Source organism: Camelus bactrianus, chromosome 10, assembly GCF_048773025.1.
Source record: "Camelus bactrianus isolate YW-2024 breed Bactrian camel chromosome 10, ASM4877302v1, whole genome shotgun sequence".
In the NCBI taxonomy this organism is placed as follows: Eukaryota; Metazoa; Chordata; class Mammalia; order Artiodactyla; family Camelidae; genus Camelus; species Camelus bactrianus.
This window is the reverse complement of record NC_133548.1, coordinates 4431552-4459506: the sequence shown is the minus strand read 5'-3', so window position 1 is coordinate 4459506 and position 27955 is coordinate 4431552. Positions and strand designations below refer to the sequence as shown.

Here is a 27955-nt window from a genome sequence, read left to right as displayed (position 1 = left end):
ATCCGACAGCACTTGTCTACCTCCGGCTTTCTGCCGCAGAATCCAGACCCCAAGGGGTGACAAAGGGGTTGAAATGGAGAAGAGTTAATTTCTTTCTCCTGGTTTGGCTCCCCATCAGAACTAGGCTATTCCAAACACAGCTCTACAAACTGCCAGCTAGCCCCTCACTCCTTGCTCACTGACGTGCCAGGGCCAGGCCCTGAGCCCCACTCCTCTCCGCGGGGGGCTGCGAGCCCCCTAAGTGCTCTGGGGCAGCCGTGCTGCTAACGAGCACGGAAGCAGAACTGACACGTTAACAGTTATTAAGTTAATTACGACAATGGAAGACATTTGAAATTTTTATTCCTCTTTGCTTTTACAATAGAACCAAAAGAAAGTTGACTTAATAACTTATCTAACCTGCTGGTTTCTGCAAACTAGTTATTTTAACTGTTTTACAAACAATAATAGTATTATAACAATAATTATGGAGAAGTTAATTGGATAATAGAGCTTTTCCACAATTCAAATGGAAACACATAAGAAACTAGATAATTTTTAATCTCACAACCCAAAACGGTACTGACCAAGGCACGCCTGTGTGCTGTGTGGGCCACCGCCCGCGCCTCACGGAGGCCCTAGAGGTGACTGGTAATTCCTGTGACTCTGGGGAGGCGTTGACACGCAGACACTCTTCAGGGCGTTCAGCAGTTCTCTACAGACTTTAAGTTGTATCTTAGCAGTCTATCTGGGGACTTTATTTCTAAATAATTTAGGGGAAAAATCATCATGGCTTTTTATGCAGAGAAGCCCCCGGAGGAAAACTCCCGGAGAGGATAAAGTCGGGAGGAACGGACTTTTATTTCTGCCCAGGGCCTGCTTCCACCCTCCATGACTCAACGTTGGTGCAGACACCCCCCTGCCCAGGACCACAGGAACCCACTCTCTCTCCTGGGGTCCAGACAACAACGGTTATGGCATGCACTTCCTCAGAAGAGGGGAGGGTTTCCATCGCCAAATCCCTCAGAGACTGTGAGCACACACCCGCCCCCCCGTTCCCCGAAAGCAGAGGGAGAGCTTAATCTTAACGATGAAGCTGTTGCCGCAGACCCAGCCTCGTGTTCCTTAAAACAACCTTCTAAACTCTAGATTTCCTTCAGAATATTGAGACAAAATCCACATCACTCACATTTCACACATTGCACTCTACTCAATTTTCAGCCCTTTGGATTTGAACTCAATAAGGAGAATCTGTGACAAGCATCTCCCGAATTCCTCTAAGATCATCTGCTCCGCCAAGCACTCGGAGCGGCGCTCCTTCTCCGCCTCTTCGCCTTGAGCCAGCAGGCAGGCGCACGTGGCCTCCACCACCTCCCAGGAGATGCATGAGGAAGACGGCCTGTCAGAAGAGAGCGGGTACAGGCCACGTTCAGTCACGCCATTGTTTTAAGATACCTTGTGTATTCAAGGGGACATGCTTGTCAAGGCATTTTACAGACTGTCACAGGTAAAATCTAACATCGGCTTCCCGATACTGGAAACTCTATTGCCCATGTGAAGTAAAGGATCGCCTTTAGAAGAACACTACCGAGCACAGGTGCGTCTGTCAGCCTCTAGACACCCTCTTGTGGCAGATTCTAAATTTTCTCAAAATTAGACCCACTAACAGGCCCTGAGACCTGGGCTGCGGTGCCCAGCCGTGGGCTGCGCGGGGTAGAAGCAGCCGGGATCTTAGATGAGACGCATCCCTGCAGACAAGCCCGCGGCCTTGGTCTAGGCTCCCTGCACAACGTCTGCCTCAGGAGAAGGGGGCAGGACAGCGCCCCAAGGGCCGGCCCTCCTCCCAGGACCTCCGAGCTGCAGAAGCCCTCGCCTCCGAGGACTCGCCTCCTTGGGGCACATGAGCATGGCCTCGCCTCTGAATGCCTCTGGGAGACCTGAGTGAGGCTCTGAGAGACAGCAGATCTGTGCCATACAGGACACTGGCCATCTTCCCCCCGGGCTCAAGGGGCAACTGGGGCTTAGCTGGATAGTCACCCAGACTGAAACAACGCAGGAAAACTATAAAGTATCAAGAAGAGTTATATTATGAAAACAGAGATAGGCGCTGGGATTGGTTAAAGTCTCTCACGGAGGCAATACGCAGTGCCTTTGGTGGAAGATGAAAAATGAAATGTCTGAACACTTGAGCTGGACTCCAAGGTATGGAGCGTCCATCACAGTCCTTCGGACACACACCATCCTGATGTCGGACAGTGACATTTCCACATAGAATTTCACAGAAGATGCAGCCATGTTTCAGTACGTTTTTCCTGATAAAGACCTCTGCGGATCACAGTGATGAGTATTTCCGATGTTTCTCTAACCAAATGAACATGAACTTGGATTTTCAAAATGATATCAATTAACTCATGACATCTGGTACTTTATCATGACATGACCCATCACACTGAACTCAATATTTTTTTAATGGGTGAATCTAGTCCAATAGACAGTAAAATTATTGCTCAACCGTTGAGAACCTGCTAGGAATATAATACAACCTCCAAATAATTAAATGGGAAGATACCCAACTAAAGTGGAATCCGCGATCCCTTCAGTAAGGAACACAGCTTACGAAAGCTGAGAAATTCTCCCTGCTGTCACTTCCTATGGCACAGACTGGTTCAAGCACACGCTGTCGAGAGAGCATGCCTTTGCGTCCTGATGTCCTGCAGGGCCCTTCTACTCTTGTGAAAAGCCGGGGGTGACCCAGACGGTGAGGACCAAAGGGTCACGCTGAGAGGACAAATAAGACCAGTTTTAGCAGCAGGGCCCCCCGAGGTAACGCAGTGTGTGATCAAGGGAAGGTCCAGACAGGGAGACTGGTGCCCGCTCCCCATCCCGTCCCCACCGCCGCTGCAAGCACGCTTTCTTCCCAGTGCGTAAACTGTTTTAACTCTCCTCTCAGATTAACCTTGAATTCCCCTTTAGGAGGGTTAGTTCAGAGTACCTACCTATCTCTTCTGAATTTTGGTAGTCCTGAAAATTTAGTTGGTGATAAATGATGGCTGCCTTCAAAACCTCCAACTTCCATATAATTTGGCATATTCATTAGCGTTTTTCGTTCTGGGCTTTCTTCATAATTTTTGCAACCAATGCATTTACAAATAGAAGAACACATAATTTTGGCCTGGTAATAGAAAATGCTTCAATAAAATTAGGTTGCCCTGCAATTCATCAAAACCTGACACATTCTATTTGGACCTTAAATACCTGTTTATATTTGTGTGTATGTGTATGTGCATGAATGTAATCTGCAATTTTCACACACACAAAAAAGAAAAAAGGCAGATGAGAAGAGGAGTGAATGATGGTGATGTGAGGAGGGAGGTGCCTTCCCGCACGTGTCACTGTGAGGGGGAGGGTGATGGGGAGAGGACTTCCAAGGTGGGCGGGTGTGGGTGCGGGCCCGGGTCTCCACCCTCCTCCTCCTCCGGCAGCCAAGGGTGCCGTGCTGGCGCTGCTGTTACAGAGAATGTGTGGGTGGGTAGAATCTGAAACCCACCTGAGGGTAGGCCTGTGTTGGGTGTTCTAGGGGAGGCCCTTTCTGCTTCCTTGTGGGTGGACTTTGTTGTCACGTGGCCGTGTGACACCTGGGGCGGGGGTTCCCAGCTGTGCCCGGCAAGCCCGGGGCCAGCCCCTTGCTCGGGCCGGGCCGTGGGGCAGTCGGAAGGCTGACCCTGCCATCCACAGTGGTTTTCAGCTTCTTCTTAATTTTAGCCCCTGGGAATTTCCCTCTGTCCTTTTGAGCTCAGATGGGCATCTGAAAGGGTGTGTTTTATTCTTCACCTCTGAGTGTTTTGAGCAGGAGGTTTTTTGGGATTTCTAGTCTGCTCGAATATCAGAGACCTCAGGACATCTGCCTTTGCATGGGCCACTGCCTGGCAGAGGAAATGGGCTGACTCAGTCTCATGGCAGCCCCAAGGATGCTGTGAAGAGCAGACAGAGATGCTGTGAGGACATGTGAAAATAGTTCCCCTGGGGTAATGCCACTCCTTTTCTGGACCTGTGTCTCTGCAATGTTTGTGGCTATGTTTTCAGAGCCCCAGCTGGGGGACGCTAGGTCTGCTGGATCTCCAGAATCATGAAGACTTTTCTTAAGCCTTTGATGACAACCTCTTAAAAATGAAATTTATAGAAACCCCACCCCCGTTGCCCCAAGAGACCCCAAACAAACCAAAGGAGAGCTTTTTAAGGAAGAGTTTCTCAGCTGCTTCACTGATAGGGCTGGGCCTGAGGGTTCACCCCCTTCCTCTTTCTCCCTTTCCTTCAACACAGAAAAAAGACACAGAAGAGGGAGGAGAGAGGGGTGAAACTAAAGGAGAAACAGCACATCCCTCTACTGTCGCCAAACCTTTGAGAAGAAGGAAGAGCCTAGTCCTAGAATTGACACCTCAGTTTGTTGGCATCTCTCTCGTAGCAGAGGTAACTGTCCAGGCTGGTCTCTGTCCGCTCAGGCGCTGGCCGCTCAGAGAACCCAGGTGAGTGCTCGCTGGAGGACAAGGCTCCCCAGGGACCTACTGGCCCACCCAGAGCGTCTTTGCTCTGCTCAGGGAGGAAGAGGCCCACCGCCAGGAGCCACTGGACTGCTGGCCGTGAGTGTGGCTCCCGCATGAAGTCAGCAGAGTGGGCAAGGCCACGGCAATGGGCGCCCTCGGCCAGACACTCAGGGTGGGCTCGGGGACTGCAACACGCACCCAAAGGGGCCCTGGGCTAAGGCACCTGATTCCTAAAGTGTAATTTATATTTGAGAAATTAAGGTAGACTAATGAGTAACCTTTAAGAATCCCTGGAAGGGAGAAAATTAAATTATATTTCTCTCTTTAAGTTAAAGCTTTTTAAACCACAAAGTTACTTATTCGCCTGGCTTTTAAAAATAACACTCGGAAGGAGGTGACTGACCTCGTAGCACTCACAGTAGTTCTTAAGGCAGCCTGACCTCCTGCAGTTGCAGCCTTTGCTGTGCCGAGGCTTGGCGTCTCCCAACTTTCCTTTCCCAATTTTTGGTTGGAAAGCTTCCGGATTTCTGTCAAGACATGCCTAAGGCAGAAAGTACAAGACTCCATCACGACATACTTCATCGTTTAACAATAATGTGCCGTGAAAGGGCTCTGTTTTCCTGTCACGTCATCTGGTAGTTACTTCAGGAGGAGCCAAGGCAAGCAGTGGGCCCGTCTGCTCATGTCATTAAGAAAGCGTGTCCGCTTCCTGTTCCATCGCCACTCATTTGCACACTTAAAGGCAGAAAAGTAATGGACAGTAAAGACGCAAAGAACATCACTGTGTCTGTGTGGACTTCCTTCCTTCCCGCATTTCTCTTACGTTTTTTCCTGAGACACCTGGGATCTGGAGGCCAAGGCTCCTGGGGACCTAGTGCCCCACCCAGAGTGCTTTGACAGCTCACACTTATTAAACATTTACTGTGTGTCGGGCATCCTTCTGTGTGATTTATACACATTCTCTCGCTTCATCCTCACAGCGACCTCGTGAGGTAAACATGACGCCTGCTCCTGCTGCCTGACGGGTGAAGAAGCAGAGGCGGGGAGAGGTCAGGTAACGGAGGGCAAGTGGTGGGAGCGGGTCCAGGCCCTGTGCTCACGTCCAGCCCCGGGTCTCAACCACACAGCACGTGCGGCTTCGTGTCTTGGTGTTCATTAAACTTTTCTGTCTACTGCCTACCCATCTAGACATACACTTACGTATCTATTTCTCATAACAAAGTGGTTCAGGGCTCTACGAAGCTGTCTGAGCATCAGCGCCAGCCCCTGTCCCCCCCCCCCCCAACAAGTGAACAGCGGGACCTCTGCCCCCCAGCACCAGAGCCCCTAGAAATCCCCAGCGGCCCAGAGGGACCACTGGGGCGGCACGGCTTCGTATTTTCACTTTTGACAGAAGAACGAGGGGCGGTGAATGCACGAGTCTGTGGGTGGAGTGTGATGAATTTGAGCAGGCATGTGCCCTCACCCAGGTCAAGTCAGAAGACAGTCCAGCCCCCAGAGGCTCCCTCATGACTCCTCCCGTCAACTCAGCTGCAGTGGGAGCCTCTATTCTGACTTGGATCGCTCTAATTTTGCCTGTTCTGGAACTTCATCTGAATAGAGCCACGTGGTGAGTACTCTTGTGCTTGGCGTCTTTCAGCAGCACAACGTCTGGGAGCCTTGCCCACACTGTAGCACATGTATGTGGCTCTTTCTTTTGCACCGATGTGTACTATCCCACTATATGATAAATCTCACCAGATTCATCCATTCTCTCATGGATGAACATGCGGCTTGTTTCCAGTTTGGGGCTATTACAAATGAAGCATTTTTGTACAAATCTCTAGTGGGCGTGTGCTCATTTCTATTGGCTATATTTTTAAGAATGAGACTGCTGGGTCATGGCACATACAAAAGTTTAGCTTTAGTAACTACTGCCAAACAATTTTCCAAAGTGGTTGTACCAACTTACATTCCCACCAGCAATGCACAAGAATTCTGACACTTTTAAAACTTTTTACACTTTCAGTTGCAGACAACACCGTTAACCCCTAAAAATGCTACTACACTGAAGTTTAAATGCATCATAGTTTTCTTCTGCCCTATGGATATGCCTGTATCAAAATTGGTATTTTCAACTGATTTATCTATAATTCAAGAGGGGAATTCAATGATTTCAGAAAAAAACAAACAGACCAACCATGGCAGAGTATGAGTCTCAAGTCCGCAGGTGGTGGCCCTCCGCGTCCCTTTGTAGAGAGAGGGCATCCAGACGTGTCCCTGCAGGCTGGTGGTGCTCCCCTCCCTGGTGCTCTTCCGTGCCTTCGGGAAGGGTTGAAAGCTCCCAGCTACTGCATGTCCCTCCAAGGTGCTGTCTGCCCCTAGATTCTCCCCTTCACCCGGAAGCCAAGGAGAATAAAAACCAGCCAAACGTAACGATGGCTGAGAGCTTTCACCTGGTTTTCTTCACTCACTGGACTGTCTATGCCTTTTCGGACTACACTCTTTGAACTCAGGCTTATCTGCTATATAACACAAGCCAAGCTTCTAACCCCCAAATCAGGACAAAGTGGATATCTGCATGCTGTTAAACCAGAGCTTTCTGGGCCCCTGCCGCCCCTTTGAAGACATCCCACGCTGGCAGGGAACAAGGTCTCTCTCCGGCTACCATGCTCATAAGAGCCCCCATTCGTGGCCAATACCCCCACCTGCAGGAATAGAGTCCTATGCAATGAATACTTTTCAACACTTTGGGTTTTCCCAATATTGAAGTTAGAAATCTGTGGAGACAGTTTTGTGACTAACCCTAGCACTTTTAAATGCTTTTAAAATACGTGTCTTTCATGGAAATTTCTTACCTTAATGGCCTTAAACCGTTCCATTTCATGACGTAAATTGTTGCAACAATTATTACAATTGCAGTTGTTGCAAAAGTCTCCACCAGCAAAGCAATCACAGTACCTGCGAAGAAAACAACACGATGCGTCAAAGGCACTGGCTGCAGAGTGAGCAGATGACACAGGCGCGCACAGCACTCCGGGAAGGAGGGAGAGAGCCGGCCAGCACGCGCAGTCAGCACAGCTGTGTCTCATGACTCTCCTTTTCATGTGAAAACAGACCGACTGGGATGGTGTTCTCCAGTGACTAACACAGAAGAGAGAGACTAGTTAAAGTCATTGGTTTCCTAATATAGGAGTTTGCAGAGCAAAACAATTTCCTGGAACATGTCCACGGATGTCAGTTGCCTCCTGCTCTGATGCCCACTGCCGCCCTCCTGGGAGCACTGTAAGCTGGTGAGTGGAGACTTCAGGTAATAAAGAGCTGCTTCCCACCAACCATCCCCATCCTCCCAACATGAGCTCACCCCGGCCAGACCTGGCCTTGGAGAGAAAACGAGAGGCACCTAGAGGTGGAGCCTGGCCCAGGCTGTCTCCCTTTCGCTCCAGGTCAGTGTGTGGAGGGAGGAGAAACAAACGGCGGAAGAAACACGTGTGGAACGACTGCCGGGACTGTTATAACGCGGGCTGTCCGTGAGCTCAGAGTCTACCCGACTGCTTGGTGAGGAGACCCCCCCCCCCCGAGGCCCTGCCCTCTGCCCCGGGGACCCTGGCTGTGTCCTGCGGCCCGCGGGCAGCGCTGGGCTCCTTCTCTGCTGGGCTTTCCTTGAAGAGCTCGCCGTGTCTCTGACGGCGAACTGCTTCACAGGCTCTGGGAGGTGCCTGCCCTCAGGCTGTACAGCAGAGTTCCTTACAGGCTCTGGTTTACGTTTTTTCCTGTACGGGCAGGGACAAGACACTTCCCTCGCTCATGTAAAATCCAGTGTCCAGGAAAGGACTCCTGATGCCCTACCTGTAACCTGCACCCCAGAGGGGCTTTGGGAAGCTTGTCAGCCACTCCATGGCTCAGCTTGTGACCAGAGGGCCTTCTGGTTCTCAGGAACTCTGTTCTCCTCTCAGGGCACGATTCATTGAAAAAAGCTTCAAATGCAGGTTTAATATCAGCTCTGCTACCAGCTCCCTACATCATCTGATACAGGTTATCTATCAAGCAGTGCCTAGAGCCATGAAATGGAACTCATGGCACCCCGTCTACCAGTCTCAAAGGGCTGCTGAGGGAAGCCCTGAAGACTGGACATCCAGCATGCTTCCACAGAGTAGGTGTGATTCCTGCAGGGTGCTGCCTGTGGCAGCTGGCAATGCAGTAGACCAGACGACTGCAGAAACCTTCCTGTTACAGAATTTCTAAATATAATTCTTTTAACGTTTATTATTTTAATATTTTAAAATAATGTTTTAAAATGCAAGTCAAGCCAAGAGGAGAGTGGAGGAGAGGTTGTCAGATGGGAAAAGAAGAGATTGTGAACCCAGGGGCTGAGTTCTGTAACTACTAAGTACTGTCCTGGGCCATCTGCTGGTCCCTACTGACCCAGAGCTTGGGTTCAAAGGGCCACTCATGCAGGAGATAGGGGACAAAGTCTGAGCTACAGAAGGTGGGATTTGGATCAAAAACACTCATATAAAGTGTGGATCCTTGAAAGGCAGCCTCCCCACAAGTCTAACTTCACAGGAGGAGGGTGTGGAGACATGTCACTTTCTGAGCCACACAGAGGAAAGACCTCACGCAAGAGGTGGAAACCAGAACAGACGCACAGGAAAGTAAAACCAACAGGAGAGAGGAAGATGCAGAGGGCCGCCAGAGTGCCCGCCGTTTACGCACCAGAGGGTCCAGGAAGATAGGATTTTAAGAACGAAAGGGAGAAAGTAAGTCAAGAACATTTCCCAGAACTAAAGGGCATGGGTTTCCAAAGTGAGAGGGCCTGCCAAGCGGCCAGAACAAGACGTCTCATTACCGAATCTCAGAGCATGGGGAGCAAGGAGAAGGTCCCACAAGGTTCCCGAAAGGATAAAATAGGCTTCGTACAAAGGTCAAGGAAAAGAATCGTGCCAAAATTTCAATAGCAACACTGGAAACTAGAAGAAAATGCAGCAAAGCCCCCAGAATTGTAAAGGAAAATTTGACTAGCTGAAGTTGAATGGAAGCTGGAAATCTCACTATCCAATCCAAAATGATCATCTCAGTGTGAGGACTATGACATGTTCAGACATGTAAGGTCTGAAAAATTAGGTCCCATGTACTTTTGCTGAGGAAGCTACCAGAGAATGTGCTACACCAAAATGATGCAGTGACTCAAATGAGGAAGATAAAGGGATCCAGGAGCCAGGGGACCAAACATGAGGAGGAAGCAAAGAAAACCCTGGGCCTGATGGGAGAGGCGGGTCCACGAGAAGAACTGTGCAGCAGGCCTGGAAACCAACCACTCCGAGTGGGACAGGTGACGGCTGTGGGAAAGGCTTCCTCCAGGCCAGTCTCAGCGAATACCTAGTGTGTGGAGCACCTTGAGAAAACAGTTACCCAAGCAGAGGAGAATTAATGGGTAAGTAAGTGCTGTGTACATAAAAAACTAAGTATTAACTAAGTGTTAACTCGAGGGAAAAGGTAAAGAAGTGCAGGAAGAAAATCAATCAAGGCCCAGTAGTGAGGAGTATTTTCACGGTCATAAAAATAAATACTTGCCACCGCTCTACCCAAGTGCATCCAATGCCCGAGTATGGGAAACATGCGTGTCAGGAGGCGGATTACAAGTAGGTGGGAAGAATAAACAGAGCTTTTCTCACATCTTTCATGATGTGAAAACAAGTGGTCACGCCAGAACTTAAAAGCCAGCAAGCAGCAATACAGGCATGTTGTTTAGATTTATGGAGGCAAATGTTAAAAGATTTGGTTAAGGGCTGAAAATTCCTGGAGATCAGAAAATAAGGAACAATTGTCAGGGAACTCCTTTTTTTTGTCATAAATCTTGTATAATTATTTGGCTCTTTAAACTATGTGCATGTGACCTGGATAAGAATAATAACTAAATTAAAAGTCAGAAAGATAAAACTGAAACTGAAAGATACAGAAATTGGATCCAGATTCAGCATAAAAACACAAAAAAGTTAAAAATATGGAAGAGAGGCTAAGAGAAATGGTCAGTAGCCAGGGGGCTCATGTGTATCTGATTAGCATGGCAGAAGGACAGAAAAGAGGAAATGGAAGAGAGGCATCTTTGAAGTGAGGATATCTGTGAGTTTTCCAGAGCTGTTGAAAGTTGTAGATCTTCAGATTTCACAAACCCAATGAACCCCTAAAAGGCAGGTAAAAAGAAAAACCAAAGATAAAAAGAAAATTGCAAAAACACCAGAGAGAAAAGACAGATTACCTAGACTGACCACTGACTTCTGTTAGAAATAATGGAAAACAGTGGAATAGCATCTTCAAAGCACTGAGAAAAAAACTGACAGTCTGGAATTTTATACCTCGTCAAACTGTTTTGTCACTGACGTGGGGCTTGGCATGTTTCTTTTCTTGCTTTACACATTTTGCTGGGTGATTTTATTTATTAACTCTTCCCCCTCTTTGTTTTAAACTCTAGGTTGGAGATTTGTAAATCTGTACCACCAACCCCTCATTTTCTTCTTCCCCAAACATCAGGGAAGGGCTGGCCACGTTTGAAGCTTATCCTCCTCATCTCCCACTCATTCTTTTTTTTTTTTTTAATCAACCAAAGTCCATAGTTTACATTAAGGTTCACTCTTGATGTTGTACATTCTATGGGTTTTGACAAATGCATAATGACATGAGCCACCACTATAGTATCACACAGAATAATTTCATTCCCTAAAAATCCCTTGTGCTCCATTTATTCATTCCTCCCCTCTTCCCTCTCCCCAAACCCCTGGAAACCACAATCTTTTTATTGTTTCTGTAGCTTTGAATGTCATTTGGTTGGAATCATACATTTTGTAGCCTTTTCAGACTGGCTTCTTTCATTTAGTAATATGTCTTTTAAGTTTCTTCCATGTCTTTCATGGCTTGATAGCTCATTTCTTTTTTTTTTCACTGTGTATATATTTTAAAATTTACATATATGTACCGTTCCTTGTTTCTAAGAACATTTAGAGCTTTAGATTTTTAAATTTACATAGTTATCAAAGGAATAAAGCCAATCACAAAATAAAAAGTAATCCAAAAAGATACACACACCCTGCTATTAACAGTAACATTATTTATAATTGCCATGATATGGTGGCATCCTAAGTGCACATCAATAATTGAACACAGTAGACGCAGCATATATGTGTGGGTGTGTGTATATACATATATAGAGAATGGACTACAACTCGCCCATAAGAAGGAAGGATATTTTGCCATTTGCAGCCCTTCATTCATTTTTTTTTCATTTCAAAACCCACAATTTTATAACTAACACAAACATTTCCATTACATCAAAAACAACAAAATACCTAGAAATAAACTTAACCAAGGAGGTTACCTATACTCTGAAAACAAAAATGACACTAAAAAAGGGAAAGATTTCTTGTGCTCCTGAACTGGAAGAATCAACATTGTCAAAATGGCCAACTACCCAAAGCAACCCACAGACCCAACCCGACCCCTGTCAAAGTACTCGTGACATTCCTCACAGAGCTAGAGAAAGCAATTCCAGAATTTATAAGGAACCACAAAAGAGCCTGAACAGCCAAAACAAGCTTTTGTAGGTCTCTGTTTTGTTTTTCTCCTTCTTCTTTTTGTTCTCTTTTCTTACGGTTTGATGACTAGAGAAGGTCCTTTAATAATTTGTTGTAAAGCTGGTTTGGTGATGCTGAAATCTTTTAGCTTTTGTTTATCTGTGAAGCTTTTGATTTTTCCAAGTCTGAACGAGAGCCTTGCTGGATAGAGTATTCTTGGCTGTAAGTTTCCCCCTTGCACCACTTTAAATATATTGTGTCACTCCCTTCTGGCCTGTAGAGCATCTGCTGAAAAATCAGCTGATAACCTTATGGGAGTTCCCTTGTATGTTTTGTTGCTTTTCTCTTGCAAATTTTAATATTTTCACCTTATCCTTAATTGTTGTCAATTTGATGACTGTGTGCCTCAGCATGTTCCTCTTTGGGTTGATCCTGTGTGGAACTCTCTGCACTTCCAGGACTTGGGTGGCTACTTCCTTCCCTAAGTTAGGGACATTTATGGTGATTATCTCTACAAAAATTTTCTCAGGTCCTTTCTCTCTCTCTTCTCTTTCTGGGACCCCTATAATGCGAATATTAGTGCTCTTCATGTTGTCCCAGAGCTCTCTTAAACTATCCTCATTTCTTTTCATTCTTTTTCTTTTTCTGTTCTGCAGTAGTGATTTCCACTAATCTGTCTTCTAGCTCACTGATTCGATCTGCCTCATATAGTCTGTTCTCGGTTCCTTCTAGTGTGTTATTCATTTCAGTGATTTTGTTCTTCAACTCTGTTTGAGTATTCTTTATTCCAACCCTTTGCTAAAAAACTTCGCTCTGTGCCTCTATACTCCTCTCGAGTTCTCTGAACATCTTCACCTTGATTACTTTAAACTCTTTCTCAGATAAATTGCCTACCTCCTCATCACTTATTTCTTCTTCTAGGATTTTACCTTGTGCCTTGGCCTGGGAGATATTCCTTTGCTGCCTCATATTGTCTATCTTTCTATGTGTTTGTGGACTCCTTCCACAGTCTTTGGGATTATTGTTTTCTTATTTCTAGTATCTGCCCCTGGTGGATGGAACTAGACTAGAGGCTTATGCAGGTTTCCTGGCAGGAGGAGCCAGTGCCTGCCCACTGCTGGGTGCAGCTCGGTCTTGGACCTCTGGTAGGTAGGGCTGTGTCTAGAGGCCTTTGTAGCTGAGGAAGCCTGCTGATGGGTGGGACTGCGTCCCACCCTCCATGTTGTTTGGCCTAAGGCTTCCCTATAGGCTGTTGGGTGGGGCTGGGTCTTGGTGCTAATGATCTAATCAAGATGTCAGCCTCCAGGAAAGCTCATGTAGATGAACACTCCCAGAATATCTGCCACCAGCTTTTATGTCCCCTGGGTGAGTTGCAGCCATCCCCCACGTCCCTAGGAGACCCTAGGCAGGCCTGGCCCAGGTTCTTATGAAACCACTGCATCTGCCCCTTGGCCCTGGCGCACACAGGTTTCCATGAACGCTTCCCTCTCCCACTCATTCTGTAACCCATGGTGCTCAGATGTTCTCTACCCGCTAACTCTCCAAGGTGGTCAACAACCTTCTTACTGGAAAATGTCAGGACCTCTTCACTGCACCGCACCTCTCAGCCACGTGTGACACCGTGGTGCTCTAGAACCACACTCCTCACTTCCTGTCAGACATTTCTACCTCTGCCTCACTGCACCTGTGCCTCAGCTCCTGACCTCTTCTTCATCCCTCACCTGCTGGCGCTGTGGTCCCTCTCTGCATTCGCAGTGTCATCCTCTCCTCGGTAACATTTCTGAGTCATTTCTGACCATTACCTTTCTCTCTTTTCTCACACCCAAGGGGTTACCAAGTCTACCGATTCTGGCTCAGAAATCTAATTTTATTCTTAATATAAGTAAATCACATTTGTTAGTTTTTAAAAGTATAAAAAAGTATGGATTAAAGAAGCCTATTAAAAAAATGGATCATTAGATTCGCTTTTTAAGAAGCTAGCTATATTTAGAAAACAGGAGACACACCTAAAACAAAACTACCACACAGAAAGTATGAACATAAAGGGATGTTATGAACACAACCTGCTGATACTAACCAAAGAAAATATGGTATAGTAGCATTAATAGCAAACTCCCCGCCAAAATAATTTAACTCAAAAAGCAACAGGATACAGAGTTATATTTACCAGCTGAAGGAAGAATTCACCAAAAAGATGTAACAATCATGAATTTGTATACTTTTCACTATGGACTTAAAATATATAAACCAAGACGGAATCATAAGGAGAAAACAAGCAAATTCACAAGTTATAGCGAGAGGTCTTAATGCACTTTTATCAAAAACAGATAAATCACACAAAGTTTAATAACATTCAGCATATTTAAAAAACAAAGTGAACAAACTCAAGCTAATGAATAGTAATGCATCCAACAAAGAGAATATACATTTTAAAGTTAATATAGAATATTTTAAAAATTGATCAAACATTAAGATATATGAAAGTGTTCATTAATTTCAAAGCATTGATATCATATAGACCATATTATCTGACCACATTATAATTAAACATAAAAATTAAAAAAGAATATTGCTTTAAAAAATATATATATATACATACATACATACACGTATATGCATACATACACATCTGGACACTATGAAATGTACACCTAAATAAGTCATGACGTGAAGAAAACATTACAATGAAAACTACAAAATATTTCAAGTGAATGGCAATGAAAGTACCACATGTCAACTCTTAGTGGATGCAGTAAAGCAGTATCTAGGGACAATTTATAGCTTCAAATGCATTTGCTAAAAAATCAAAAAAAGATTGGAAATAAATAAACATTTAACACAAAAAGCTAGTAAAACAAGAGAGTAAAATAATAATAGTGTGAGGGAGAAAATAGTAAAGAGTAATAATAAACTTCTGAAATAGGAAACAGAAATACAAGTGAGAAAATCAATAAAACCAGAAGTCGGTGCCCTGAAAAGACCGACAAAATAGATGAACGTCGCATGAGACTGACCGAGAAGGAGAAAGGCACAAATAAACAACAGCAGAAATTAAAATTAGAACATTTAAAAGGCTATAACTACAGATACAGAGATAATTTTTAAAATAATATAAGAATATATGAACAGGGTATATGAATAGATTTGAAAATTAAAAGAAATCAACAGTTCTCAAGAAAACATAAAATATCAAAATGGACCAAAGAAGAAACACAAACTAAGAGAAAGCAGTAACTACTAAACAAAGTGAATGACTAATTCCGTGACTCCAAAGCCCCAAGACACCAGCCCAGAGAGTTTTACAAGCAAAGTTTAACCAAACTTCAAAGAACTAATAAATCCTACTTTACCCAAACTTTTTCAGAGGCTAGAGAAAAAGAATAGGGTCCAGTGGGGATGGAGAAGACTGCTAATGCATTTCATTAGGAAATACAGCACTGACGCCGAAAAAAAACAAAGAAAATGTGAGAAAGGAAAATTACAGATCTATCTCACTCATGAAGAAGATACCAAAATCCTAACAAAATATAAGAAAACTAAATCTTGCAGTGCATACAAAAGACAAAATCAGTACCTCATGATCAAATTGGGTTCAATCCCTGGCATACAAAGGTGGATGACCATGAAAAAATGTTGTAATAGATCATATTGTAAAATTAAAAGAGAAAAATAATTCAATCATTTCAATGCATATAGGAAAAAAGGCTCTGATAAAATCCACCATTCATTTATAACAAGAACAAAAAAAGGAAACCCCTTAGGAAGCCAGACACTTCCTTAGCCTCCCCCCCTTACTCTATACTGACAGCAACTCTAGTTGAGCATGTGGTCGTCTCCACCCAATTTCTACTCCATTTCCCAGCTCCCTGCATGGCTTGGTCTGACCACATGACAGGTTCTGGCCAAGGGAATGTGAGTGGAAGTAATTGTGGCCATTTCTAGTTATGCCTTAAAAGGCAAAGAGGGTATCTTTGCCCTGCTCTTTTCTCTTCCCCAGTGGCTGGAATGTGAATGTGCATGCGGAGGCTGGGCCAGCCTTCTTAGCCACAGAGTGGAGTCACTCTGAGGATGGCAGAGCAACTGATAAAGGAGGCTGAGACACTAATACTGATTAGCTGCCATGAGAGCCCTGAAATGGCTGTAGTTTAGTCTCTGTTACAGCGTCTTCCTCCTACAGAGACCTCAAAACCTTAGAGCAAATATCTCATTTAGCGCAGGGCAAGTGTTTCTATTAAAATCACGAGCAAGGCAATGCCCAGCATCCGCACCTCCCTTCATCACTGCGGTAGAGGTCCCAGCTAAGACTATCAGGCAAGGAAAAGGAAAAGATGGGGGAGGTATCGTGGTCTTTACTTGCAGATGAGGTGATTGTGTAAATACAAAGGTGAAGGAAATTCACAGATGAATCATTACAACTAAGAAGTGGGATCCATGCATGGGCAGGATCAAAAAACCCAGAACCAGACCTACACATGTACTTCTATCCTCAACAGCTGACAGTGAACACATTGCAGATTGTGGGGGAATTTATTAGGGTTTTGCAGTAAATAGTGCTAGACAATTAATTGTATATACAGGAAAAATAATTAGCTCCCTATCTAATACCATTCACAAAAACCAATTTCAGGTGCATCAGGGCCTCAATGACAAAAAGCAGACTTTCAAAACTTTTAGAAGACACTCTATTTAACCTTGGGATATGGGCAGATTTCTTGAACAAGGCACAAAAAGGCACAAATAATAAAGACCAGTGAAAATTTAGACTACATTAAATTTCAAAATTCTGTTAATCAAAAGTCACTGATCACTTTAAGTCACGCGTATTGAGTGTCCAGTGAACACCGGACCTCGTGCTAGACGCTGGCGATAGTCGTAAGAAAGACACAGTCCTCCTCGTCGTAAGGCTTATGGTCATGCACACGTGCTCTTTTCCCAGGGCCAGAGTGAGGGCTAGACCGGGTTGAAAACAGTATGTAAAGTCAGGATACACACCTTGGCCCCCAACCAAACTTCCACTCCCTTCTTACCACTTACGTGGGCTTCCCTTCTTTGCAAAGTTGCTTTCCTCTCCCAGTAGGCTCAGTCAGACTTCTCTCTCCAGTTGGTAACAGCAACAGTGGCAGCAACAAGAGAGCTGGAAAAGCGTCATCCTGGGCTCAGGCTCCCCTGCTTGGTGAGTCAGTCAAGATCATGGATGAGAGTGGATGGTGGTCTTTCAGGGTATGCCTCAGTCCTGTGGGTCCCTGCTTTGTCACCATCCCCACCCACAGTCTAGGTATTCTTGTACTAGGTGTTTGCATTGTCCCCCTTCTTCAGTCTACTCTCACAGCTGCCTAGGAAACCACAACTGCAGCCATCACTTGAGGTTTGGTGGCTCTCCCCTTGGCTGTGAAACACCAAATCGGCATCATCTATTGAAGATGCTGTCCTTGAGGTACAGACGGTTCCAGTGCTGGCAGGCTAGCAACATTCCAACACCTTGTGGGTAATTCTGCTCTGTCACTTAATGAGAAGGTCATGATACTGTTCAAGAAGATACCTGATGCCCTGTGGTACGTTCACTTCCCACAGGCACATTATATCCTAGAATTTTAGTCTTAGTGTTTGAAAAGACCTGAGACGATCTATTTTCCAAACTCATTCTTCATTCATTGGCATCCCGACAAATCCCCAGCTATATAACACTTTAAAACACTGGATTAAATATTTAAAACATTTTAGATGCATATTTGAGCTGGTAAAAAATTAAAGAAACCTCTCAAAGGCCAAAAAATAGAGAAGTAAAAACTAAGGCTGAAGCCTGCAGCTATCCCAACAACCAAGGGCCTTGGTTTTAACTGTTACTTGGAGAAAGAAGGGGGGACAACAGCTATAGTGATGGCAAACAGAACATTTACAACGTGCCAGCCATTGCTCTAAGTGTTTTATATATGTTAACATATGTGTTTGCATATTTAATGTATTTATATATATTAATGCTCAAGGCGTGGGATCAGCTCAAAGATCTACACATAAAGCTGGAACAGTGGAGGGTCTGCACCCAGTGCAAGAATGAACTAGGAAAAATGCCTGCAAAAGAAAGGGCAAGAAAAATGCATCTGGGCATTGGCTTGGAAGGAGGGGGGCTCAGCTGGGTTTGAGACCTGAATTCATACTAACTGTGTGGCCTAACAAAAAAAATCTTAGCCAAAACTTTCAGGTTGTCCAAACTGAAAGTGCCACCAAGCCCCAAGTAAAAGCAAACGCAGATGTTCTCTGAAGGAATGCACTCTCAAGGTAGCCTCAAAGAATTTCCACAGATAAAGTTCCAATGATTGTATTCACACACACACAAAATCACAAAGTACATGAGGTCACAAGCCATAAAGAGTAAAGATCAAGAAACAAACACCAGAATCAGTAAGCAGAAACTTTAATTCTAGAATTATAAACCACAGAATAGAAATAAAGTATTTTTTAAATTGTAAAACATAAAAGAAGGGATCAAAAGTATAAGTAAGGAACAAGAGACTACCAAAAAATGGCCATGCAGATTTGACGACCTGCTCCACAGAATTCTGCCTAATTAATGAGTTAATCCAATTAACCAGAGACTAAAGTTCATTTGAAGAGCAATATCGGAGACTGCTTAATCTATGATTAAAATCTTGATTTAAATTTGATTAGGGTGAAAAAATTAGACCATATAACTGCTCCCCCAAAAAACCCACCCAATATCTCAGCAAAAATTGAATTGAAATGGAAGATGCTTAAAAACTGAGTCTAGATTTGTTTAAAGTCGATATAAGAAAGGTCTAATTAAAATTGCCCTGAAAAATCTCTGTGCTCATAACATAAAACCAAGTCCTTCCTTCAGAGTGCTCACGAAGAAGAGCCCTTTCTCCACCCCACTGCATAGGGGTCCTTCTCACTCTATGAAATTATTGTCCAAAGGTTTTAGAATTTATCATTTATGTCCCTGCCTGTATCATAAAAAGCCCTGTTACAAAAGTGGGTTTACAATGAATGCTTTAATAAACTAATCATGAAGGAAATCAATGTTTCAAATGCTTAAAGATTATTTCAACAGTGATGGAAAGTTGACATGAGCTACTTTTAAAATCTTAAAATTATTTTTTAATAAGCGGTAAGTTTTTAATAAAATAATCACAAAATATTTATCTACTTTTTAATTAAGTTCACATCAATACCATTTTAATTGTATAGATTCATTTTATCATTTAAAAATAATTTCCAACTTTTTATGGCTAATTGAATAACAACAAAAGTTTGAAGTATATTATTTCAAGTTTTCAGGGTACCCAGAAAAGAACCACAAGGGCACCTCTAGCTCTGTTTGGAGGAGGAAGGCGAAGGGGATGTGTGCAGAGAATGGACCCCTCATCTACCACAGCAAGAAGGCAACAGATCATCTTTACAGATGTGGAAGCAAACCTAGAAAATCTGAAAACAGAAGTCAGTAAAATGGTAGCTTCCAGGGGGAGTCCAGAGAATGGGAAGAGTGGAGCAGGGTACCATTACTTTCCATCAAAATCCAGATATAGTCACTGACTTTTATCCATGTGTATCTATCACTTTGATTTTTTAAAAATACAATAATGCGGAGGAAGGGTAGATCTCAGTGGTAGAGCACGTGCTTAGCACATACAAGATCCTGGGTTCAATCCCCAGTACCTCCACTAAAAAGAAAAAAAGAAGAAAAAAATACAATAATATGGTTTTGTCTTTATTAATGTACAATTAGTATTAATCCTTCATAACCTTTATCCAGTAGAGACTTCCAATAAAGTAGGACAAATGCACCCTAAGAAAATTACATTCTATTGCCTTGAGAACATGACTTAGCTGTGGGGAGTAGACAGCTGAAGAAAACAAAGAGCTATTACTTGTGATTATGCCACACTTGATAGAAGAGGAACTAATGGTGACTCCACTCCTATATCTGTTCAGTACGAGTGCCGGTGGCACACGTGGAGAGACAGCGTGGGGTTGCCACCAGCACAAGGTCACAGCTCCTTCACCAAGAAGCTCTGTGTGGGTGAATTTGCCCATTCCTTAGCCTTTCCAAAAACAGCATTTCCAGAGATAACTGGTTTCTTAGTGCTACTGATACCAACCAAACCAGGAAGCACGTGTTAATTTATGATGGAAATAACAACTCCTCCAGGGCCTGAAATATCCACATCCTCTATCGAGGGCCCCCTGCTCCTCAGTATGGAGCGACCGAGGAAGCTACATCATTGGTGATGAGCATGGATTTAGAAGTGCAGAGTCACAGAGTGTCATGTGAGGCACGCAGCACATGGCACTTATTGGAGAAGGCAGTGCCCGCATCCCCCGGAGGCAGTGCCCATGTCCTCCGGAGGCAATGCCCGCGTCCCCCGGAGACAGTGCCTCCTCTGTCTGGACAGCACTGGAGACACTCTGGACCTCCTTTTCCTTTGTTCAAATGCTGACCAAGCCCCCTTGTGATGATAAACTCTTTCTTTAGTGTATCAGTCCCCAATTAATCTGGAAAGCTGCTTCTAGGCAAGAAGCTATTTCTTTGGCTTCTCCATTGCGAGGTAGTCAACAAGTGAAACACTTCATGGAGACTCATCTTATTTCCAAGTCCTTAGGAGTTACCTCTTTGTCCCCAGTCATATTCAACCCCTTCCTCTAGGCTTCGTGGGTTACGGACCAGCAGTTTAGCAGCCCCTGTCCACGGGAACCCACCCCTCTCCTGGCTCTGTCCACTCTAGACACTACCACCTCGTCCTCCACCGCGTCAGAAGTCTCCATCTGGGCAGGCCACTGGCTCGACAGTGTCACAGAGTCCGGGCTTTCCCCTCTGTTCTCCTTCCTCTCACCCCGCTGCGCTTCCAGAAGTCCTGATCAGTTGTCTCCTGGCGTTTCCAGTGTTCAGAGAGGTACGTGACTTGCATTCACATACTAAACCAATGACAACTCAATATTTACATACAGTCAACCCGGACTTCAGCATTAACTTAAAAAATCAATTCTTTTTTCAGTTTTGTTTTGTGAACAAAGTTTTACGGGCTTCTGGATTTTTACCCACTTCTGCACCCCCACATCACCGTCCCATCAATGGAGCTCTCAGTGACTTCAGGAGGAGCTCTGCAATGGAAAAATCGTGTGGAGACGGTGGTTAGGGTTGTTAGACACTGGGATGAGATGAGATTCTTCCAACAGGTAACTTAGGGCTAGGTAGGCTTTTGGGGCAGAAAATGGCAGCCCGCAGGAGAAGCTGAGAGCGGGCAGACCACACAATTGTCTACAAGGGACATGGGACAGGGTGGGAGCGGAACCTCTAGTTCACAGTGCTGTCAATCATGGTCACTGGCCCACCTCCTATATCAGCCACACGGTCCACCCCGGCCCATGATTCTGCTTCACCATCTGCCCCACCATCCCCTGACTGAGCCTCCGAGGACCTGGCATCCCTTGGGGAGAATATTTCTGAGAAAATTTCAATATAGAGTAAACGGATTCATCAGACTTAAAAACTAGGATGTGGAAATGTTACAGTTAGTGCTCAGCAAGGATGCTGTGTGCCGTGCTTGTCTGAGGGGCTAGAGGATGTAAACCAAACCCTGAGAAAATCACACCATTGGAGGTGGCGGAGGTGCTTTTACTAAGTTAGTTGGTCAAGATGATACCAAGAGATCCTAACTGGGTTTGTACAGAGTGTGAATTCTCGTTGCTCTGGTTTACGATGAGCGTCAGGGCAGGGCTGTTGAGTCTTAGCTGTAGCATGTACGCTGCTCGCCATTCAGGTTTGCCTGGACTCTGCTCCACTTACTGACTCTAAACAGCCTTATTTCTACTTAGTAACGAAGGATTTGTGATTACTTACAATTTCAGACACTGGGATTTGGTACAGTTACATGGCTTTTTAGACTTTGTGTCCCATGAACTAAGAGTTACTCTATAAAGATTAAAAAAGAAAATGTATTCAGATGGTTACTCTTTAAAAAGAGAATTAGCTAAGCATCTGGTGTTTTTGAACAAATACTGAAAAGCTCAACACCGGATAGATACAGGTATTATCTATCAGTGCCTGGTCATGCGATGGGGTGCTCTGCGTGTTCACAACGTGAAGGAGCCACCCAGCCAGGCCCAGCTCAGCCCAGAGATCCAGTGGGGTGCTGGGCAGGGTCCTACTGCTGTCCCCTCCCCAAGAAGCCTTCCCTGCATTTATATCCATTGATCTGTTTAAACCTCTATTGTGTGTGGCTCCCCACACCAAAGAGCTCTTTTTGTTTTTATTTTTTGTATTTTCCCAAATCTGAACACTAATGGAAAGTATGAATGAAAGAACAACAGATAAGCCATCACTCGCACCGTCACAGCAGCATGAGAACTGTCCGACCAGTACAACCAGCAGTGTCAAAGTATGTTTTGCATGTGTCATGTGGGCACTGGGGTTCACCCTCCCAACCATGCCTTAGGGGGTCAGCCCAGAAGCCATCCTCAGGGGCATCAGAGGAGGAGAGATGACCATGTGTAGGATGCTGCTACACACGAGGGGCAGCTGCGGGCAGAGAAATTGGGACAAGGTCCCAAGCGTTGCTTATAAATGCTGCTCCCTGTGGGAACTCCTAGGGTTCCCTAAGGGTTGAGGGAATATTGCCAAGCTCAGATGTTTGGTAGATCACAGTGAGGAGGACCACACATGCCAAAACACAACTGTGACCAGGGCTCTCCCTCCTGGGGTGTGTGTCCATCTCCTGTGGCCACCTGCTCCCTGAGGCCACATGTACAGCTTCACCTCTGTAACCACTGGCTGCTTCTGATGGGGCGGGGACACCTCTTGGTTTCAGGTTTCCTGCAGGTCTACACCAGTACTTGGCACACACGATGCTTGCTGACAGTCTCCTGTCACCCCACAGAGCACGGGAATTACCCCAGTTGGAACCAATGCAATGACCCTGAAGGGCGTGCTAGGCCAGCCCAAATGCCCTGTGCTCTGTGCCCAAGCACACATGGGTGCCTTCGGTTGGAACTGAGGTCAGCGTAGCCCTCGCTCGGCCCACCTCCCCTCTGCCCCCGCACATTCCACTCATCAGTCCTCCCAACTACGCTCATGACTATGCTTCTACTTCATGACCTGCTCCCACCATGCCATTTGAAACGGGGAGTGGTAACTGGCACACAGGTGAGCTGCTAAGCCTTACTTCTCCTGGAGATGTATCTCATTTTTAAGATAATGTCCCCATGCTATGTCACGGAATGCTATACTAATTTATTCTGCATCTGGTTAATTTTCCCCTTTGTAGACCAGAGAGCTGCAGCCTTCCTTCCTCTCGGTGCCCGGAAGTGGCAGATCCGGCTACACTGCCCCTGCCCACCCGTTGTGGATCGGACATGGGCTGTCAGGGGAGGGGGACGTGGCACCCACTTCACTGCTCTCACCCAGCCCTCAGCCCTGCCTCTAAAATGGGGCACGGGGTAGCCTGGCATTATTTGTCCAGAAGAACCCAAACTCTTCCCTTCAGAAATGGGATGGGGTACACGGAGACACTCCAGTGGTGACTTGCCATAACTGTGGAAGGAGAGAGTACATGCAGTAAGTGTCTACGGTGTTAGCAAGATGCCAACAGGCATTTACTAAGAGGTCATCATATGGCCAGGACTGTCCTAAGTGCTGCAGGGGAACGCCAAAAAAAAAAAATATATATATATATGTGTGTGTGTGTGTGTGTGTGTGTATGTATATGTATATGTATCGGTACAGTGCCTGTCCTGGAGGAATCCATCAAATAATTTGGGACATGATATATACACAATTGAGAAATTAGAGAATAGATGAAATTATAGAATCAACTATCAAATTGTTTGAAACTGATTGTAAATGATACAAAATTCAGAGGCAGGATAGTTTGATATAGCTATAAAAACAAAATACTTCTGAAAGAAGTAGAACTTGACATCAACTTTCAAGGGTGTGAAGGTTTTTGTTATCCAACAAAAGGATGTTGAAACAACTGCATGAGCAAAGACGCCATGTTAGGGATGAGCACAGAGCACCTGAAGGGACAGCAAGGGGACAGGCTGATTGTGATGGACCACACTGGGAAAAAACTTCCATGGGTCTAATAATGTTTGACCACTTTCTTCTGCCAATTTGAAAATTAAAGAGAAGAGATCTGCACAAGTTTGCCTCAGAGAATCATTATAAATACACTGTACCACAACGAGATATGACCTCATCTTTAAGTAAAAATTTCCAGAAGCAGACTCTTGAATATTCTTTATTATAATGTTCATTATTTTACCAAAAATAATAGCATCAATGATGTATGAAACAGAATTTCATGTAATCTGATTGATAATCAGATCATTAAAGCTATGCAGAGTGACAGGATGTGAATTTTTATTAATATGATAAGCTAGTTAATAAGTTAGCCAGCTCACCACCCGCCTGTAAAGAATGGTGACGGGGCGAATTCGCCCACGTGGACTACTGGCCATAGGTCCGAGCTGGCCTTCTTCCATGTCATCTACTAGAGTAGAATGTTTAAACCATATTGGGCTGAATTTCCTTTCTGATTATCTTCAGACCTAATCTGACCTCATTATCTTGTGGAAGTCAAAAGAAAAAAAAAAGCCGAACAATGCATCTAAAGAGGTGAAGAGGTACAGCAAGTCAGGTGTGGCTGGGACTCGTACAGAGTGAACCCACCAGCGGTGTTCCGACTGCTCCCTCACTGCAAGTGATAAACCGGTAGAGATTCCAGGACACCCGTCAGCACTGCGGATATTGACATAAAAATCATCTGGCTGATTTAGTGCAAGGACATCAAATCAACTAATTATTTGCAGCAAAAAAATTACCGAAACAAAGCTCATGTTGTTCCTGGCACATCATTTATAATAGAGAAATATTTTATGACCTGCGTAATTACTTCACAGTCAAGAAAACCTCATAGAGACTGGGAAAGTGGGGGCTGGGGGGGGGGAAGAAACACACTGCAGTGAAAACTTGCTCACAACTGCTCCTCTGTGGAAACTGCATCAGCTACGACACAGAGAAACCTCAAATGGCACTGCAGCTCTGAGAGCACACACTTGAAATAGACTATTAGAAGCACCAAATCCCCTTAGGGTTCTAGACACAGTAAAGCACATGGTGGTACAAAGCTGTGGGCCGGATGCTCCCAGATTACAAGTAAGGCCAAGTGAGTATCTTCAGGATTGTAACATCTTAGGTCACACGGTGTGATCAGAGAGCTCATACTGCCAGCAGCAGCCAGAAGTTGTTTACACAGGTTTTGCTTTGATCAGAAGTGTTAAGAGCCACAGTTATAGGAACAATTGCAGTAACAGCAACCACGCCCTGGCTGGTCCATGACGCCAAGAGAGTGAGGCCAGGCCAAAGGCCCCGGACAGTATTATCCCATCACATTGATTGAAAGGCATCAACTGACGTGGCCCTGATTGCAACCAGCTCAAAGACCAACTGCTGAAACGGAAGCAGTGAATTACATGAGCAACTGACACTTTTCAGAGAGGACGCAGAGGTGAGTATTAATTGAATTCGTGTGTCTCCAGAACTCTACCAGGTGGTTCACCTTTCACACTGCCCTGCACAACTCTCCTCACACCAATGCCACAGTGAAGGTGCACCTGGTGGCAGACACTTCAGGAGCCTGGAATCATGAGAGGCCACAGCTAACCTTCTGTAAATTGCCTGACCTGATTTCTTTCAGGTCCTCAGATGTCCATCTGCATTAGACTGTGTGCCCTAAAACTTTTGGAATCAGGAAGAGACTGATCTTCATAACCAACTAAAGGGCTCAGTGAACAGAAAGAGCTACCCTGTCCACTGGAAGCATATGAATATTACCTCCACAAATAGTTTCAACCAGCCTGGTTAGTTTAATTAGTTGCAATTATAGACATGAGTTTAAAATGGCAAGACAAGGTCACAGATACGTGCTGCCACGTCCACAAGGAGACCACGTGCCTCGACACCTGCCACTCAGCGTGAGCTTACCACACAGGGACCGAAGCTGGCAGGGGCAGCCCATAAAGGCACAGTAAGACCGCTGGCGACACGAAGTGACTGCCACACCATTACTTGCGTTGACGATAGCAAACAAGAAAGAGAGCAGCTAAGTTTAAACCAGTGTGAAATCCAGACAGAGTTGTGAATGGCAGCAAGCCTCCAAAGCACTGACACCAGCAGTGGACAGAGATGGAAGCAAATGGAAGTTACAGGTCAGCCCCTGCAGCAACCACCAACCAGACACGCACAGTAACACTGTCAGTACACTGCTTCAGGTCAAACTGGTGTTCCAGGAGTCATGAAAGTTTGCAGGTAAAGCTAATTTTAAAACTCAGAAGAAAATCACAAATGTACCCAAGAGACTCTTAAACTCTTACATTAAAGTAAGTGACAGCTGATTGCTTTTAATCCTTACCCAGCCAAAGTTATATTTGGTGGTCCTGGAAGAGTTGATCCCGAGGGAAAAGCAGACCCACTGACTACGGATGGTAAGGCTGTATTATCCAGCTGTTTAAAGGCAAAGGCAAGCGTATTTTGAATTAGTAAACATCTTAAGAGTTTATTCCAGTCAGCCCCTAAGTACAGATAAAAACGATTCTTTTTCCACAATCCCTTTACAACAGTGTCTGGGCCCTGTTACCCCCATGATGTGACTAGCACCTGAGCAGGTTCCAGCCAAGGCTTTTCAGCGGCAGTGGGAGGAGCCCAGCCCTAGTCAGCAAACAGCCCCACCCAACCACAGGACGCCCCCGGTGAGAAAGCCCTGACTGTGGACAAAGGGACATGGGTTAGGGGTTCAGGGCCAGGCCATCCACAAGCTGACCAGCAGTACACACAGCTGTCAGTCGGCTGGTCAGTGATACTGCAATGCACATCGTATTCATTTTTATGAACTACACATTGTGAACTAAATTCAGTTGCAAATTTCTGTAAATTTAAAATGTTCTTTAATTATTATTATATTCTTGGTATAACACGAGATCTTGACATTTGAAGTCTCATTGGCAACCATGACTTTTTCATCTAGTCATGAAAAACTTTGTAGTCGATTTTAACAAATTCAGAAGCAATGTCATAATCTCGGCATTATCCATGTCCTTTGTTTCTCAGTTCTCATTTTCCTTTAAATTATCCACTAGCATGACTCACAAGGAGAGGAAAGGGTGGCAAAATCAATACTGAACTAATTTTCTTCTTATCAGAATCTTGAAGAAATTTAAAGCATTGACTACATCTAGGTTTTGAGATTATTTGCATATACCACAGTTAAACATCCTATCCTGGTCTCTTCCTCCCCTGAAGACTTGAAATTAAAAAATAAACTTTGTTTAAGAAGCATAGTCTTGGAAAACACATTTTACTCATCTTCCTCCTTTTCTCTCTTCTGCCTCTTTTTAAACTGTGTGCAATCGCTCCCCGTTGGGGCCTGAAGACACTGAGAAACCAGCCTGGGTCCCACTCCTTCATTACAAATCCCCCCAAGTCCCACGGGAGTCACCCCAGGGCCCCTCCTTGGGTCTGGCTGAGAGCTGAGGGCTCTGCTCTCCTTTCGGGTCACTGGAGGGGGTGCTCACAAGTTACTGTTTCTTTTACAGTCACCCAGACACCTACTGGGCAGACGTCTGCAGGTAGCAGTGCAGAGTTTTGCATTCTTTTGGAGAAAGGATTTCAAGTTCTTGGGGTTGAGGCAATTCTCTGCATAAACCAGATACAATTTCTCTTTTTCTCCTTTGCTTATTTAGCCCCAAAGTAAAGCAGAGAAAAAGAGACATCTTTTAAGCACTGCATAGGTAGTAAATCTAGGGCAACTTAATCCTAGAAACTATGACTTTCCTCGGCAACATCTGGTGGCCTGGGATAGAAGTAAACTCTAAGGT

At 44.9% G+C, this 27955-nt stretch overlaps 1 protein-coding gene across 1 annotated transcript in view; it reads right to left on the bottom strand.

Moving 5' to 3' along the window:
• Positions 1–338: 338 nt before the first annotated feature.
• TESMIN (testis expressed metallothionein like protein) overlaps positions 339–27955 on the bottom strand; it is a 37026-nt gene continuing 9409 nt past the window's right edge. Inside the window, exons 6-10 of the mRNA XM_074371586.1 lie at positions 26494–26585; positions 7358–7460; positions 4924–5061; positions 2976–3151; positions 339–1378 (exon numbers count right to left, since the gene is read on the bottom strand). Of these exons, the coding sequence (XP_074227687.1) occupies positions 1186–1378; positions 2976–3151; positions 4924–5061; positions 7358–7460; positions 26494–26585 (702 nt within the window). The 3' untranslated portion in view covers positions 339–1185. The remainder of the gene's footprint in view (positions 1379–2975; positions 3152–4923; positions 5062–7357; positions 7461–26493; positions 26586–27955) is intronic.